A 19,201-nucleotide genomic window follows, 5' to 3' on the forward strand; every position below is an offset into this window, starting at 1 on the left:
GGAAAGTAGAGTAAAAGAGAGTAAAATGGAAGAATGAAAAGAAGAGGAGAAGAGTGCAGTGGAGTCGGAAATCTAACACAGGAAAGGAGATAAGAGGAGTGGAGAAGAGTGGGATGGGGACAAGATGCGAGAAAAATAGAGATGATATGAGATAAAAGCAGAGGAGAAGGAGGGGAGAGAAGAATAAGAAGGAGAAGAGAAAATAGAAGAGAATGGAAACGAAAGGAGAGAAGAGGTAGTTGGAGGAAATATCGTCTCGGCGTCAAGAATTGATGCATTGATCAAATTATCAACATGAAACAAAACACTCAATAACGTTTTGAAACATATTGGAGAATGTATTAGATCGGTGCGAAATGCCTTTTGGCTGAGTTCAGAACAAGATGAAATCTTTCACGTAAGATCATTAATTTCACCTGCGATTATACCACTAAAAACTTGAATGTAATTTTAACATTTATAAGAATTACCCAATTTTTCTCGACTTCTCGGTTCGTTGAAATGAAGATGTTGTAATTTAATATTTCCCCTCCTCCCATCGTTAATTCCAAACTGAATCATTCAGTTTCACACAGCGTGAACACAATGGGATGTGTCTAAAACTTACGAAAATTTTCTGCCACCGGAGGGGTTTGAACCTACGACCATCACATTGACAATCCTTAACGGTAACCATTACCCTACAAGCTGTCGCTCCTGAAAGCAGGTAGAAGGAGATGACCAACATGAAATGTAGATGCAACTCTCCTCCTACATGTAATGTGCAAAGAATACTTGTTTGTAACAAAGAAAACGAAGGTAGAACGAATCGGCAAAAACATTTAACGGAGAATTGCACATGTTGAAAACTTTTCATTCGATATTTGCGGAGGTATCCTTGCATTGATCTCGAGTGGGAAAAGGGGTAAAATTAGTATATCCTGAATTGCCACAAATATAATGAGTTATTTCATTAATATTTGTCAATCTTTAAACAAGTACAGAATTATCGTTAGAGTATTATAATTCATGATCTTATACATGAAAATATCCCTTTAAACGTGTGTCACTTCATTTATTTGTTTTTTTTATATATACATTCCAGATCCAGAACAATGTATCCACTATATACTGCTATTACAAATAATTCCAGCATGCCGTTGTTTAATAAAATGAAAATTGAAAAAAAGAGAACACTTCGTAAGGAGGATCAATCCTAGGACCACTAGCAGCCCAATCGAGAATACTAGCCACTACACCACGCTTTTACCTTCCGTTGGAGCACAATTTTTATGTATTCTCTCCTTCCAATATTGTAAATGTTGTTGGGTATACATGTAGTTAAACTTTTACTTTAATTTTGACTTGCTTTCTTGTATAGTGGAACCATGAGCAAAACAACCTGTGCAGACCCGTTACTCCTGTACACCGTACCCCCGCAAGTAGGGGAGGGGAGAGTGGACCATGGTTCCTTATGCCCCAAGGTGGAGGGAAGAAGGGAAATTTGCACGGGGACTTTTCGTCCCAAGGTTTTTTTCCATCTAGTCGATCTATAGTATAGCAGCTATCAGCCTCCCCGATGGCGCAGAATTTACAATACCAGACCCCTTCCCGATTTTTGTAATATTTCGCATACTCACTAATTGAGGCCTCCTAATCACGAATTTGAAGTTAAAATTTGGGGGTCAGGTGTAGAAATTGCAAAATAAGCGAAATTGAGTGATCCGCGATCGGCATGATTGGTCATTATTTACCGGAAAATTTTGTTTCCAATACTTAGAAAAAAGAAATAAACTTTCCTGATTTTAATTATGCTTGCCTTGCCAAACTAACCTAATCTAACCACCGTGAATGGTTCGTGGAACTATCCGTCAATGGTGTGTGGGTCTACCCGTGCATGGTTTTACGACCCCCAATTTTAACTATGTTTGCCTAACCTAACCTAACCTTACCGAGAATGGTCAGTGGGGCTATCCGTGAATGGTTTTGCTCTATTTGTGAAAACGAACTGATAAAAAATTTTATGTTCGTAGCACTTTAACGGCAAACGTTCATCATCAAAGACGCCATTTTCTTATCCTGCAATTTTACGATCGATGCACTGTTGTCAAACTTACCTGTAATCAAATCAGTCCACATTCCACATGTTGTTCTACATCGTGATTGTCACTGTCGTCTTCTTCGTCATCCTCGACGCATTTCCATGCTCTCCAAGTATGAAATCAACAGTGTGGCAACGCTGTAGACAGTGTAACTAATTGCGAACGTCAATTGTTCATATCAACAAATATGGTTCCCATACTTGTATACGGAGAGTCATTGCAAGAATTGAAAAGATTATTTTACAACTTCTACACATTAGTGAACAATTTCTTCACCTCACCCAAACATGTTGACCTGTGATAAATCATCGCGACTAATTATTTTGTGAGTATAAGATGTAGCATAGAAATTACAGAAGGGTCCGGTATTGTAAATTCTTTCCGCGTTGCCTTGTAATCAAGGGGTCTTGGGTTTGATTCCCATTGGAGTCACATAGTGGTTCGGATCCCACTTTAAACTGTAGGTCCAGTCCCGATTAGCCTTACTGTGCATAAAGTGGACTTAAAACACTAAATCAATCAATCAATAGCAGCTATCTTCAAGAAATAATTTGATGTGATGATGTAAAACTAGAACGTTAGTAGTTGTGAAAATACGAGTTATTTGGTCTAACTTATTATTGTGATTAGATATTATGAATGCAAATGGAAAATATCTAGAGGCTTGAACATTGAAGAACGATGTTCTCTTCCTGTGATACTGTAACAGACGAAATGCTTGTTTACTGATGCAAGTCTCGTGTCCAGAACAGTCTTATGAAATGCATTTGGTGTTGCGAAAGGTAACATGAAATAATTACACCGTTTGCAAGAATGTTTGCAAACTGCCAAATGTGAGAAACGTTATACGCAGACAGGGGAAAAATTTTATTCATGAAATCACATCACATTTGGAAGTGTTTGTCAAGAGATACTCGTGAGACATTGTGTTAAGGTGCTGGACTAAATCCTTCTTATTTTTCTTCCTCAAAGAACAACAGTTTTTAAGGTAGAGCAACAGTCATTCCACTCTTTCTTTTAAATTCTTACACATTCCTTTAATTGGGTTAAAAATAAATAAAAAATATTGCTTGCATTTCTGTCATTGACGTAGACCAGGCACGTATCCAGGATTTATTTGAGGAAGGGGCCAGACCCAAAATATTTTATATATATATATAGAGAGAGAGAGAGAGAGATATGAACAAGGCCACCCAGTAATGCCCAACCCTCACCCACCCCCCCGCCCTCCCTCCCAACTCATCCTACACACTCACAGTTTACGACGAGCCTGGTGACGAAACAGTGTTTTTTTCGTTCTACGCACCGCTTCTTCTTCAATGGGGACCTGGCAACTCTGCAGGACCCCAACTTCCGGTTCCGTCTTCTGTTTCTTCTCACACCGATGATGCTATAAATTAGCGAAAATTTTGAATTTTCCTACTGTCCGGTGAGTGTTTCCTTTTACCTTATTTGATTTTTACTTAGCCCTTTTGGCCCTCCTTGCTTTTATCCATTATTATCCACTTTATATATATATATATATATATATATATATATATATATATATATATATATATATATTTTACAAAACAGTTCAAATTGTCCAAGTGCCATTGAAAATTCATTATAATTCTATGTTGAGAAAATGACGGGAGAACATTGGTCTAAGTTCCTTTCTTGCTCTTTTGAGAGAATATATAGTTCTACAATAGCAATCGAGTTCGGAAACGGTGAAAAAAATGACTTTGTTTTCAAAGGCAGACAAGCCTGGTAGCGTAGCTTGCTCGCCTTCAAAGTGACTCACCCTATATTCAAGGCCGCTTTATCGCAAAACACTGTGTGTCGATGCACAACGTCTGCAACCAGCAAGTTACAAGTGACCAGAGTCGAATTTTATAAAGAATCTGAAGAATGATAGATTTCATCAGAGGCGGCTAGGTGGGCACTAGCTCAACATGCATAAGTTTAAGTCATAAGTCCTGACAAACAAAAAACTTATTAAATAAGTATTCGAATAGTAACACTTGCTTTATCCTGTAACATGTAAGATACTTATCGGGATTACAGCGTAGTAGTGGCAACAGATCCATGAGAAACAAAATACAACTGAATGGTTGCTTTATTATAGATAAATATTTAAAATATATATTTTTCTCCATTCCCTTGTATTTTCTTATTTTAATAATAATAATAACCCATGGCTCGACAATCCTCGAAGGGCCTTGACCTACCTCTCGACTGCCAGTCTCCCTCCCACAGTCCTACCTAGAGGTGTGGAGTTCTTCAACCGGTAATGGGGTGACGTGGGATCAGCACGTCGAACCCCAGCCGTTATAGAAGATTTCCCAGACCCGATTACGCTACTAACTCCAAGCTCCCCAATTTTCTCACAATGGTGGGTTGCTACCGGCCCTATACCCAGGCAGAGAACCCTAACACTGAACACAGGCGGACTCGAACCCATGACACCATGACGTCCCGCAGTCGGAGTCCAAAGCACAGTGCCTTAGACAGCACAGTGAAGGAGGGGGACTTTTCTTATTTTACTTTTGGCTAATCGCGACGACGATGATGAATAATGAATAGAGAAAGAAATAAAAAAGGTCACGCACAAAGAAGAGGACGGATCTTCAAACCTCTTAGATTACGAATTCAAGCCCTAAATATGAGGATTTTAACCTTAGACCTCAATTTCAAAATTATAAACAAAATGTCTATTTATACTAAACTTCTCATCGAGGACAAAAGAGTTTGTAACTAGCGCTGAATGCAAATTAACATTTTTTCATGTGAGTAAGAATGAAATGTGTGGCACACAGAGATACTTTTTGCGAAAACAATTAATTGTGTCCTGTCCCAGCATCTCTGGAACAAAGCCGCGCATAGCAGAAAAGAAGGGGAGAGGGGAGAAGGGGGGAAGAGGGGATCGACTGGACAGAGCGAAACAGTGCACGCTGCTGGGAAGGCTGGTAACTGCAGTGGCTTTCCTCCCTCCTCGCAATCCTGTTCCTCTCACGTGTTCATCGCTGCTCAGATAATTGTTTTCTTCACCTGCTCCAGAGATAAGTGGGGCAGAGTGTAGTTCGCATACATGTAGCAAGTAAACAAACTTATCTCAGAAAGAAAATTTCACAGAGTATTAAAACGTTTGCTTCAGCAATGAATGACTGGAAACGGATCACATACGCGTACACTATTCCCTTGCAAAAATCTAGTAGTCTAAAATTAATTTGAAGACTTGAAAGTATCTATTTACTAGATTGGTTGATTGATGGTTGATTTGGTGTTTTAAGTCCACTTTGTGCACAGTAAGGCTAATCGGGACTGGACCTACAGTTTAAAGTGGGATCCGAACCACTATGTTCCTCCACCGGGCTATTTACTAGATTCCAAGTTGTAAGGAACTATTTCGTAAATGTTCATGTAACCGTTATGAAATTACAAATAAATTATTCACAAGTTTAGATATACTAATATGCAGAAAGAAATTCAGAGTTAAATGCATGTGTAAAAAGTAATTCTACAAGTACAGAGCTATATCAGAGTATTGAACTTTTCTTTTGCAGGATAACGTTTACAATATTGAGGCGAGAGAATGATTATGAATTGTTGCTCCAAGGGAAACGAAGGGCGTAGTGTATTGATTAGAGTTCTCAAAAGCATTGATTGAGGTCCCAGGTTCGATCCCCATACTAGAAAACACATTTCTCCTATTAAAAAAGAGCATGGTAACATTATTTGTAATAGCAGTGTAAAGTAGCTACATTGTTCTGCATCTGGAATGTATATATAAAAAAACAAATAAATGAATTGACACACGTTTAAAGGGATATTTCATGTATAAGATCATGAATTATGATACTCTAACGATAATTCTGTACTCGTTTCAAGATTGAAAAATATTAATGATATAACTCTTTATATTTGTGGCAATTCAGAATATACTAATTTTACCCCTTTTCCCATGCAAGGATACCTCCGCAAATATCGAATGAAAAGTTTTCAACATGTGCAATTCTCCGTTAAATGTTTTTGCCGATTCGTTTCTTTTTTACAAATAAGTATTCTTTGCACATTACATGTAGGAGGAGAGTTGCATCTACATTTCACGTTGGTCAGCTCCTTCTACCTGCTTTCAGGAGCGACAGCTTGTAGGGTAATGGTTACCGTTAAGGATTGTCAATCTGATGGTCGTAGGTTCAAACCCCTCCGGTGGCAGAAAATTTTCCCTCCGGTGGCAGAAAATTTTCGTAAGTTTTAGACACATCCCATTGTGTTCACGCTGTGTGAAACTGAAAGATTCAGTTTGGAATTAACGATGGGAGGAGGGGAAATATTAAATTACATCATCTTCATTTCAACGAACCGAGAAGTCGAGAAAAATTGGGTAATTCTTATAAATGTTAAAATTACATTCAAGTTTTTAGTGGTATAATCACAGGTAAAATCAATGATCTTACGTGAAAGATTTCATCTTGTTCTGAACTCAGCCAAAAGGCATTTCGCACCGATCTAATACATTCTCCAATATGTTTCAAAACGTTATTGAGTGTTTTGTTTCATGTTGATAATTTGATCAATGCATCAATTCTTGATGCAGAGACGATATTTTCTCCAACTACCTCTTCTCTCCTTTCGTTTCCATTCTCTTCTATTTTCTCTTCTCCTTCTTATTCCTCTCTCCCCTCCTCCTCCTCCTCTGCTTTTATCTCATATCATCTTCTCTATTTTTCTCGCATCTTGTCTCCATCCCACTCTTCTCCACTCCTCTTATCTTCTTTCCTGTGTTAGATTTTCGACTCCACTGCACTCTTCATCTCTTCTTTTCATTCTTCCATTTTACTCTCTTTTACTCTACTCTCCACTCCCCTCTTCTCGTCTCCTCCTCTCATCCATCTCCTCTACTCTCGGTTTCCTCCTCTCTTCATTGATCCATTTTCCTCATCCCTTCTCGATTTTTCCTTTCTTCTCACTACTTCTCCTCTCCTCGTCTATCCTCTCTTTCTTCTCTCCTCTACTTTTCCTCTTGTCTTTTCTCTTTCTCTTTCTCCTCTCCTTTGTCGTCTTTCGTTTCCTCTAACCTCTTATCCTTTCCTTAGGCTCATCAGCGATGAAATACTAGAAAACCTAGTTTCTTTCTTTTAGAAAGAAATTCGTCATTTGCGATATAATATTGATATTTTTAATAATTTTATACAAAAATACTTCTTTTCATTTCTTTCACGTATTTCACAAATATCTATTGTGCATGTGGCAACCCTGAAATTGAACCTAACTCTACACGCAACCCACCAACGCCTTGTGTAAATTGGGTTGCCTAGTTTAAAATGTCGTTGTCCTAAAATGTTTGAGAGACACTGTACATGAAAGTTACACATGTATCTTCGGAATGCATTTATCATTCATTTTCTGCCATTCAAAAATACAGATTGTGTGCTTGATTTCCATTATTAGCTAATGTGAAATTTACTGCATTAAAAAAATATTACTGACATGCAGATATCATCAAAGATGGATAGGTCAAGATGGGTGGGTCTCCAAGGTCACCGGATCTAAATCCTTTGGGTTTTTGTGTCTGGGGTCACCTCAAAAACGTAGTGTACAACACTACTGTTGACACGGTTGAAGAACTGGAACAGATAATTGTACATGCTTGTGACCAATTCCGAAATGATCCAGGGGTGTTCGAAAGAATTTCAAACTCAATGCTGAATCACATACAGTATTGCATCTAGATGGAAGGACGACACTTTCAACACCTCCTTTAACAGGTACGAGTGTACAGTAATTGTAACGTAGAACATACTAAAGTACTGCTGTATTCCTTGTTAAAGTAAGAACTAGAATAAAAGCAATGAGATCTCCTGATTTTTCATACTGTATTATTGGTATCTTACCAACTAGGACGATGTTTACAAACACTGAAGTCAGTAACGGCTTGTACCCACACATTCACACACATTATTAGAATTTTAGGACGACGTTTACAAACAAAGAAGTCAGTGGCAGCTTGTAATCACACATTTGCGATTATCTCGAAAATGGCTCGTTAGCAGACCCATGTTTACTGAGACTTTTTTGTTTCTATTATCGTGTACTTTCACCTGTGTCAGTTTGTGCTATTACTTTTGAGACACCCTGTATTTTTCAGCAAATTTTGTGAGAGAAAAATAATTTTGAGTAATTATTTCGGCATAAACGGGGGAGGGGCAAATCTTCTACCCTTTTGGGGGAGTGCATCGTGGGCCTTTGGGGGGGGGGGTGGGCACCTCTGTGTCAAATAGCAACATTTTCTAGTTTCTTACATTCATAATGTATCTTAAGGTGCACAAGGGATGTGAAAAAAATGTCTGTCTTGAAATCCCTCTTCCTTTGCCCTCTGCATACATTGAAATTGACCAGATGTCCATCCCAACCCAACTTAAGAAGAATGAAGATCTTGCGTATCCAATTGCATTTTATGACTTTTTTGAAAAGGGGTAAGAATGGGCAATAACTACTTTGGATCCAGAAACTAGAAACATTATTCTAACATAAGGTGCCGGCCTCTGTGGTAGAGTGGTTAGCACATCATGCTACAATGCCAGGGGTCCCGGGTTCGAATCCTGGCCTGGGCATGGATGTTTGCGAGTGTCCATTCATCAATTTCATATTATCACCCTCATCTTTGCAAATTAGCCAAAAGTGGCACAAGAAGCGAAGTAAAATAAAGCAATTCAATCAATCAATTAATCAATCTAACATAAGGTGGTTTAATCTTAACTTGAGCTTGTTTGAGTCATTTTGTAACTCAACGAGAAGTATCGGATAAGAAGAAATCTGTGATTTTTAGCACTATCTTGAGTTCCGGCATATTAACAATTTAATACTTGATTAAACCAGATGACAAAAGCATCTCCTTATAATTAAATCTTAAAACTAACAAAAAATAAGTTTCAAACCGCAATGGGCATCCGATAAATGTTTATAAAGATACAAAACTAACTACGTGGAAAAGTCCTTTCTGCAACAAACTAACAAAGATCGCATCATAGCCACACTTCAAGGGTTGCTAGCCAACCGAGGGCAACACCTATTTGTGTAACAAGACGTAGTTTTCAATAGAATGGACCTTTCACTCTAGAATTATAAGGGTACATAACTTACTTTCGCAATTTCAATTTTGGGATTTTGGCCAGGTTTTGCATCCACTTGGACCACTGTGCAGAGTTGAGAAAACTAAAAAAAATTTACCTTCTGTGTCCAAAGATTTTGCGTCACTATCATTGGTTTCCTGACATACCGATGCGAAAATTACATGATGAAAGGTTATAAACCACTTTTTGGATTAAAAAGCATAGTGCAGGAATCATGCAGTGAAATATGGTATTTCACACACTAAAAATATGGTAGCTTTAGAATAATAATTTTAGGCGTAAGATCAAACTTACAATTTTCTCCTATCATCAGCTAACTTCATTAAATTTTCATCCACATTACATTTTGGTACAGCAACAAACGGGAGAATAAGCTCTTCTTCTGAAGAATCACTGGCATAATGTTCCACTATTCCATCTTCATCTTCATGAAAATTGTTTTCAGTTTTAATTTGTGTTTCACAGTAGACATTATCAACATCAATTTCATAGCCTGCACCCAATTCATCACTGAAACTAGAAGTGGGTTCTTCTTTCACAGTCACTGTAATGAATTCTGGGTGCTGTTCAGTGCTTGCTCCACCAACATTGTTCAAGATTTTACCTGATCCATCCGTTGCTAGTGCACTTTCTCTGTTACTATATTCCATCACTAATCTCTGCACTAGTTCTGTTCAAGGCTCAAATTGCATTATTCATCTAAAAAGAAAAAAAAAAAAAATTTTGCTGAGTGTTCATGGATATCTCCGCAGCTGCTGAAACGAAACAATTCCTTTTCAGATAACTGGCACAGTTGGAGAAGTTACTAAACAAAATTAGTATGTCACAAGTGAGCCACAGTGGTCTAGTGAGTAGGGCACCTGACTGTCATGTCAGAGACCCAGGTTTGATTCCCAGAGTGGGTGATCCAAGGTCGGAATTTTTCCTACCTTAATTCTTTATCAACTCTAGGGCTCACCCAACTTCAAATCAATGTATACCTGGGGGCACCCTGGGGGATGGGGAAAAAGGTGGCAGGAGTATGGTGCTGATCACATCATCTCCAAAATGGAAGAGATCAAGAAGTGTGGGGTCCTACACCCACATCTCCTAAATGTGCCTTCATGGAATGGGAAACTTTACCTTTTACAAGTTGCTTTACTTTTCTTCTAAAAAAAAAGAAAGGTTCACTGGAAAGATACATTCCATGCCAAATCAACCAATTTTAAAATATTTGGTTGCATGACCATTTTAGAAAAATTTAAATTTTAGTACATAGGTTTGTACATGTTTCTAGATATCAAAACCAATGTTCAAAAAAATAATCTTTAGTTCTCCTGGGGCAGCCATTTTCCAACATGGCGCATGGCTTTTTTGCTCATGTAGCAGTATATAGAAACCTTAATATCTCAAAAACCATTAGAGTTAGAGACCTGAAACAAAATTCATTTTGTAGCTAATGAAGTATACTTCCTATGATATTCAAGTATGTTTTGCTTAAAATTGCATCGTAAGTATGAAAATTATGGTGGAAAATGGGGTAACAATAGTTAAAAAATTGCATTTTTAAGCTCAATTTTTTTTAATGAAGGGGTTTAGTCTAAGGCTTGTTTTTTTATCATGTGTCGACCTACCTGCAGGGTGTCTGTAAATATAATATCAGTGCTTAGAAATGCACCCCTTTTTTAAACCATGGGCTCAAACATGGCCGTTCATTGAATTTTGACAGTTTTTGGGGTTCAATATCAGATGGGTCCCCTTTAAAAATTCTGAAATTTGTCATAAAGGAAGCCCTTCATGAACCTAACTGACAGTAAAAATCTCAACTTTTAGATTCAACTCGTTTTGGTCAATATGAGGTAACGTATGTCACATAATTTCTGACATTGCAAAGTAAGGTTAAAACACAACCCATACTTAGAATAATGAAATTTTTTTTTTGTTTCTTTTTTTTAAATTTGGGTTAAATAAAGACTCAGAAAATATAGTAACATAAGGTTTTAATACTTGACTTATCAGAAATTGAACTTACAAGGTATAACAATTGAAAATCTGCAAAATTTCATTGCAAAAGGATTGATTTATTAGGTACCCATGACCAGGGGTGCCCACAGTGGGGGTTTCATGACGCACCTGCGTCATGTGAATTTTTTTTGGGGGGGGGGACAAAATTTTATACCAATTCTATATATCTTCACTCAAAATTGGGGAGGGGATCATATCGTTTGATTGACTTGTTACTGATTTTTAATTTTGGTTATTATGTATAGTTTTTCTACCTATGTGTGGGTGATCGCGGCGAAACACAACCTCTGATGCCTTTTAGAATCTGTTTGGATGGAGTGGGGAGGGCATGGTATTCGCATTAATACAAGGTTAGTCGAGCAGACAAACTGTGCAGAAAAAGGTTGACTAACAATGGCAGTGAGCCTAAAGTATCTACAGTAAACATAGTATATTGCTTAAATATGCTGTATTATACAGTGACACAACCACAGTGGGGTTATTGCCCCCCCCCCAACCTTTGACGAAAGTCAATTCTAGGAGGGCAAGGGGGGACAAACATTGACGACCAAGGACACCCGCAAAAGGGGGGGGGGGGTTACAGAGGAGCAAGTACCCCTTTGATTTCAAATTTTATGCAAATAAAAATACATTTTGTAAAATTTTCTTCCTTGCTTCGCTCGCATTATCTGCATTTCTCGTTTTCGTTAAGTTCAGAGCTGGAGCTAGGGGCAGTGGGAGTCGGCCATGGGCGCCAAACGATCTAAAGAAAAATGTTGTAAAAGAGAGAATGCCATGGCATCCAGTGAAATTATTTGCGCCCTATTAAATCAATATTGTTTTCAATTGCAAAAACTGGTTCTAAAAATTTTCTTGCTTGCTTCGCTTGCAATCTCCTTGTTCTCTGTAAGGTAATGTATTTAAATAATATGTGTTGTATTATGTATATTTGTATTAAATAAGCTTTGAATACGTACACAATTCAGTGTTAGATTGTTGCATATGTATTTTCTTATTTTATGTCGCTCCATGTTGCATATGTGTAAAACATATGTTGTACATGAAAGTTACACATGTATCTTCGGAATGCATTTATCATTAATTTTCTGCCATTCAAAAATACAGTTTGTGTGCTTGGTTTCCATTATTAGCTAATGTGAAATTTACTGCATTAAAAAAATATTTCAAACAAAAGCTTTAGCACTGACTTCTACCGCATATTTGTGAAATTTTTGAGGATAATAACTACTACCACTAATAATAATAATAATAATAATGTCATTATTATTATTATTATTATTATTAGTTTAAAAAATTAAAAAAAAAATTAAAAATACTAGACACGTCATGTTATAGTGAAAACATGGCGAGGTTTGAAACACTTACTGGGGGTTACGTCATGTAACAAACGGAATATAGTGCATGTGGGGGAAGTTCAGTTTTGGAGCTGACAATACCAACTGGTGATGGGTACCTAATAAATCAAACTGGTACTACTTTCGTATAGGTGAAACACTTATAAATAATTTATTTCACACTTTTTTACATTGCTAACGTACTATTCTGCATTGCGGAACATTTCTTTAGGTGTAATAATGAATTTCTAACAAAAATAATGTCTATTTCTTACATTTACGAGTATTTACTGTTCTTCATTATTTTGATTCTGTAACACACATTATGGCGATAGCGTACTGGTTCATCGTGCGTGTCTCTTGTCGATTTATGCAGTGTTGCAACCTTGTTCACCGAAAAATACCTACTTTCATGCCCGGATTTGAAATTATGCTAATACCTCGCAAACCAGTGACATTAGTCCCACAAACCATTTCCCGTAAGGTTAGATTAGGTTCGGTAGGTTAGGCAAGCAAAACACACAATTTTATCACTATATTGCCTAACCTAACCTTACTGTGATGGTGCGTGGTTCTATCGTGAATGGTTTTTGGGGCTATTTGTAGATGGTTATATGATCCAGAATGGTTTTTGGGGATATTCGTGGATGGTCATACTATCCCGAATGGTTTTTGGGGCTATGCGGGAATGGTTTTCGGCGCTATGCGGGAATTTTTATGTTAAGAAGGTTGAAACACTGCTTTCCCATTTGAAACACAATGCTAGTCAAGATTTGCCTGCCATTTGGCGTGTTCAGGAAGTGAGAAAAGAATGAACAATAATTACTCGATATGTCGACAATAGATACTAATTTCGTTAAAAAAAAAGTGAAATCCCTTGTTAAACAATCTTTCCAAATGCAGAATAAGTAAGTACTAATGTCAACAATTACAGAATAAACGAGTTACAAACAATTCCCAGCTTTGATAGTTTTACCAAAAATAATTTGCGTAAGTACTTTCTTATGTAAAAAGTATAAAATCCATTTCCGCTATACGAAAGTATTACCATCGAAGATTTTGCAATGAAATTTCGCAGATTTTCAATTGACATACCTTGTAATTTCAATATCTGGTAAGTCAAGAAATTAGGTTACATACGTTACCTCATATTGACTAAAACGAATTGAATCTAATAGTTGAGATTTTTACTGTCAGTTAGGTTCATGCTGGGCTTCCTTTGAGCCAAATTTCAGAATTTTAAAAGGGTACCCATCGGAGATATTTAACCCCAAAAACTGTCAAAATTCAATGAACGGCCATGTTTGAGACCATGCTTTAAAAAAGGGGTGCATTTCTTAGCACTGATATTTTATTTACAGACACCTGCAGGTAGGTCTACACATGAACAAAAATCAAGCCTTAGACAAAACTCCTTCGTTAAAAACAATTGGGTAAAAATCTGATAGTCCCCGGACACCTATAACTTTTTCGTTTTGTGAATTTTTTACATTCGTACTTACCCATCTGCTTCGCGGAACATTCTTGAAGGTGCATTCACATTTTTTGATGAAAGTAATTGAATTTTTTTTTTTAAAAAAAAAGTGTTTTTGTAACTGAAGAACGTACGTTTCTGCAAATGGTTTGTGGGGCTGTGTGTCAATGGTTCGTGGAGCTATGTGTCAATGGTTCATGGGGCTATGCGAGAATGGTGTGTGGGGCTACGCATATTTTTTTCGAAACCAATTTTTAACTATTGTAACCTATACATGACCCTACCTAACCTAACCTTATCGGAAATGGTTTGTGGGGCTATGCGTCAATGGTTGAATTTCCGCTATGAAACATTCCCACATCACACAAAACACCTTCCAGTGTTAGACAATGCTACAGGAACTTATTACCGTAAGTAGTTTCTTCTGTAAAAATGAAGAAATCGGTCCGGGGAATATCAGATTAGTACCAACAATTGGGCTTAAAAATTCAATTTTTTTAACTATTGTTACCCCTTTTTCCACCATAATTTTCGTACTTACGATGCAATTTTAAGCAAAACATACTTGAATATCATAGGAAGTATACTTCATTAGCTACAAAATGAATATTGTTTCAGGTCTCTACCTCTAATGGTTTTTGGGCCTCCCCGATGGCGCAGTGGTAGCGTTGTCGCCTTGTAATCAAGGGGTCCCAGGTTCGATTCCCGGTGGTTCGGATCCCACTTTAAACTGTAGGCCCAGTCCCGATTAGCCTTACTGTGCATAAAGTGGACTTAAAAACAACAAATCAATCCAATCTAATGGTTTTTGAGATATTAAGGTTTCTGTATACTGCTACACGAGCAAAAAAAAGAATGCGCCATGTTGGAAAAATGGCTGCCCCAGGAGAACTAAAGACAATAATTATTTTTGAACATTGGTTTTGATATCTAGAAACATGTACAAACCTATGTACTAAATATGATTTTTTTCTAAAATGGTCATGCAACCAAATATTTTAAAATTGGTTGATTTGACCTGGAATGACCCTACAAAAAAGGAGCTACTTGACCCATAACGGGCATGATGCCATGGTACACACAGGTGTAGTGTGGTCCCATGGAACACCTAATTCAATTTACTATTTCCATGAGTTACCGAAGCCAGGGTTGCTACGATTTTTTTGATTATTAAATTCCCTGACGTTTCCAGGTTTTCCAGTCCAGAAATGACATTTTTCGAGACACGTTTATCATCATGATTCTTGCTTTTGAACCTTGTGTTTTTCAATTAAATATATAATCCCTTAATTATTATGAATATTAATTTTCACACCTTTTTTATCAATTTTCATTCTACACACACAAGAACACATGTAAAATTACAATCGGCATCAATCACGTGCATCTAGCCTTCAGGCTAAGGTAACAGAGGTACATTATTTCACCATAATAGATATACACAATATAAAAACAACAGAAAAAGTTCATAAACCACACACAATTTTTCATGTTCTGGCGGATGTATAGTGTCATCATTTATAAGTACACAGCATCTGGAGAAATTTTTGTTGCATATAGGAATTCTATAGGAAATGCCAACAAGACTAAGATTTATAAAATAGTAGACAATCAACTTCTTCTTCAACCAGCTTTCCGATAATTATGATCATACTGTCAATGTACTTTAGTTATCAATCAGATATCTGGACTGCAAGTTTTACTTTCATATTCTTTCCAACATGTAGTATTATAAAAGTGAAAATTTAACAGAAATTTGAAGGAACCATAATTTTGCACAAGACTGAGAATCATAAGAACGGAAGAAACAATTTTCAAAACTGAACCTTTTTTGGAAACGGAAAGGAACTGCTTGTTCATTATGCAACTTTTTCTCTTGCATGTAAACTCCAGAAGATCTGCAAAAATAAAAAAGTGTGACACATACACTTTCTCGAAATGCACAAGAAAAAAAAAAGAAAATCATTTAACTCATTTTGAGGGCACTTAAGTGTATGTCAGTGTTATTTAATTTTTCAATAATTTCATTTTTCTCACTGCATAACATTTCAGTTCTGCCAACTATGGTAATGATTAGATAAACCGGAAACACATTTCTTGAAATTTACAGGAGAAAAGACAAGAAAGTACTTACGGAATTTAGTTCTCGTGGACTTTCTGAAGGTGGGGAAAGTGTTTTTTCGAATTGAGCAACTTATTCGGCCTGTAAATAAGGTATTTTTCGACATTCATGTATCTCCGTTGCACGATAGCTCGTGCCACCATTACTGTCAACTACGTGAATCAAATATTTCATGCGTTCGATTACGTAACCCCCTTTCAGTGTAGCAACCATGCGGTAGTTTTACAAGATGATGTGTGAGTAGGATTTTTTTTCCAATTTAATTTTCTATGTTTGCCTAACCTAACTGAACCTAACCTAATCTTCCGTGAATGGTTTGTGGATTAATAACAATCTTTTTTGGTTACTAAGTGTTAGTGTAACAACCACGCGGTAGTTTTACAAGATGACGTGTGAGCGGTTTTTCTTTCCAATTCAATTTTCTGTTTACCTAACCTAACCTTCCGTGAATGGTTTGTGGATCAATTTTCGCTTAAAAACCTTTTGTGAATAGTATGTGCGGCATTTATCGGTTCATAAGTTTGGAAACACTGCACATCAGATGACGATGCTGCATATCAGCTGACGATAGACAACATGAGTCAAGATTTGCCCAGCGAATTAGCAATGACCAATAAATAATTATAATGTTAAAAATTATGCTTTTTTCATGGAAAAAAAGTGATCCAAAGTTGAAAAATGTTCCGCTATGCATATGAGGTAAGCAGAAATGAATTTTATTTGAAAATAAACGAGATAAATGTGTCCCTGGCTTATCTAACTGGTACCCCGACTATAGCTGTTGTGGGTTACAAATTATTTGGATAATTACGTGGACCGATTTTCAAAACATCTGATGCATATTTTTTGCGCACGAGAGCAGTGTAACTTGTGCCAGGGTAACGGTAACGGTTCAGATTGTTTTATTTTTTTCAAATTCTCCTAACAAGACGACTAATTATCACAGAATTAAGTATCACACGAAATTTGAACCTTCCTTAAGGTAATGAACACTGTTCTGATTTCGAAAAAAGTTATTGATGTTGGACAACAAACAACTTACGCAAACATGCACGCTTCCCATGGACAATGTATTTTTCGTTGACAAGCGACTGTAAGTATCGTAAACCAGTGGGAATTATTGTAGAAGTAATTCGGAAGCTTAGTAGAATGCATTTAGGGACTTTATTTTAATGCTAAGAGAACCAAAGCTCACTTGCCTAACCTATCCACGAAAGCATATATTGAACAAAATCTGAAGTAATCGCTAAAACTTAGCAGTATGCGCTAACAGACGGGTAAATTTCTCGTATCGGACAAATGGATTTCTTCAAATTTACAGGAGAAATTACTTACCGAATGCAGTTTCTTTATACTTGTGGAAGTTCGGGGAAGTGTTTTCTCGCATCGTTCATTGAATTTTGCCGGTAAATCATCTATTTTTCGATATAAATGTGTGACCGATGCACGAAAGCTCTTGCATCCATTTCCTTCCAGCCGAATGTTGCCTGTGTGTGATGACGTAATCCCGGTCCGTGTTTCCAAACATGTGTTTTTGTAACTTAAGAAGGTATGTTTCCGCAAATGGTTTGTGGGGCTATGTGCCAATGGTTCGTGGGGCTATGCGAGAATGGTGTGTGGGGTTACGCAAATTTTTTTCTAAACCAATTTTTAACTATTGTAACCTAAACGTGACCCAACCTAACCTAACCTTACCGGAAATGGTTCGTGGGGCTATACGTCAATGGTTTGTGGGGCTACGTAGGTATTTTTGGGTGCAGTGAGGTGAAAACACTGCATGCCGAGTACGGTAGTGATACTGTAACCGCCATTTTGCGTGTTACCGAAGACAAAAAGAAACGAAGAAAACTTACTCGATATGTCCCAAATAGAGCTTATGGTAAGAATTTACAATATAGAGAAAGTCTCCAATTTCGTTAATTTTCGGTATACTAACTAATTTTGGCCTCCTAATCACGAATCTGTTGTAAAAAACCGGGGGTCACGTCTGGAAATTGTACATTTTGATGAAAAATTGTTTGTTAGCGCCAAAAACCATTTACGGGTAGCCCCACAAACCATTAACGTTAGCCCCAAAAACCATCCACTGGTAGCCCCACAAACCATTCACACGAGGTTAGGTTAGGCCTATTAGGTTAGGTTCCATTAGCACTCATTTCACCCCTAAATTCATCGAAAAAATAGGGATCGTACTAGAATTGGCCTAGAATGGAACATCATAAATTATTTTCTTGTAAAACAACGGTGTGGTTGGACACAATGACAGGAGATTACATTTTTGTTCATAAAACTACGCATATACACCTATATATAAAAAAGAATCAATCGGCTTTTTTTCAAATTTTCAGACGTGACCCCCGGTTTTTTTTTCAACAGATTCGTGAATAGGAGGTCAAAATTAGTTAGTATACCGAAAATTAACAAAATTGGAGACTTTCTCTATATTGTAAATTCGCTCCTTCAAATTAAATGAACTAGCAAATTTCAGCCGTTTGTCCGATACGAGAAATTTACCATATACTGTATGGGTCAGTAGCTAGCCGTATTGGTAATGTTCTAAAATGCGCGTGAACGTAATGATGTACCTTCAAATAATAAAAAAATATACGTTGTGATAAGCTCAGTATCATTGGAAATATTCGGAATCTGAAGACAAGCATTCACCTAAAGGCTACTTGTTACAACTTACTTTATATCGTTTGTATACGTAACATACTTACTCTTGAAAACGTAACTAAATTCTGATCGTATTTTTAATCAGAAAAGTGTACATTTACATTCACACTCTTCGCCGCAGATTATTTCCAAATGACATATTATTTTCGATTTGGTTTTGTTACTTTGTTTACATAGCACCAGTCTTGCCAAGTCTTTCCATATATTTCCATAGAACAAGGGGTTTGCGGATCCCGAAAAGTCAGTGGATCGGGGGGGATCCCATCCCTATTCCGTCTTCGGGAAGTGATTTCCCTACTTTCGGGATAGCGAGCAGTCGGGAAATTCAAAATGGCCATTTTTAAAAGTGGTTAATTCTTGATGTTTTCTGCATTGTAAGCGTCTGACCGTCT

At 37.1% G+C, this 19,201-nt stretch overlaps 1 protein-coding gene across 3 annotated transcripts in view; it reads right to left on the reverse strand.

Annotated features, from left to right (window-relative positions):
* Positions 1–18,958, reverse strand: part of LOC145996610 (uncharacterized) — a 37,989-nt gene extending 19,031 nt beyond the window's left edge. For all 3 annotated transcript variants that reach the window (XM_083133189.1, XM_083133188.1, XM_083133187.1), the window contains exons 1-2: positions 18,854–18,958; positions 9,494–9,898 (exon numbers count right to left, since the gene is read on the reverse strand). In XM_083133189.1, the coding sequence (XP_082989315.1) occupies positions 9,494–9,849 (356 nt within the window). In that variant the 5' untranslated portion in view covers positions 9,850–9,898; positions 18,854–18,958. The remainder of the gene's footprint in view (positions 1–9,493; positions 9,899–18,853) is intronic.
* Positions 18,959–19,201: the final 243 nt, after the last annotated feature.

The sequence above is a fragment of the Lepisma saccharinum genome, chromosome 12 (assembly GCF_977018435.1).
Source record: "Lepisma saccharinum chromosome 12, izLepSacc3.1, whole genome shotgun sequence".
Lineage (NCBI taxonomy): Eukaryota > Metazoa > Arthropoda > Insecta > Zygentoma > Lepismatidae > Lepisma > Lepisma saccharinum.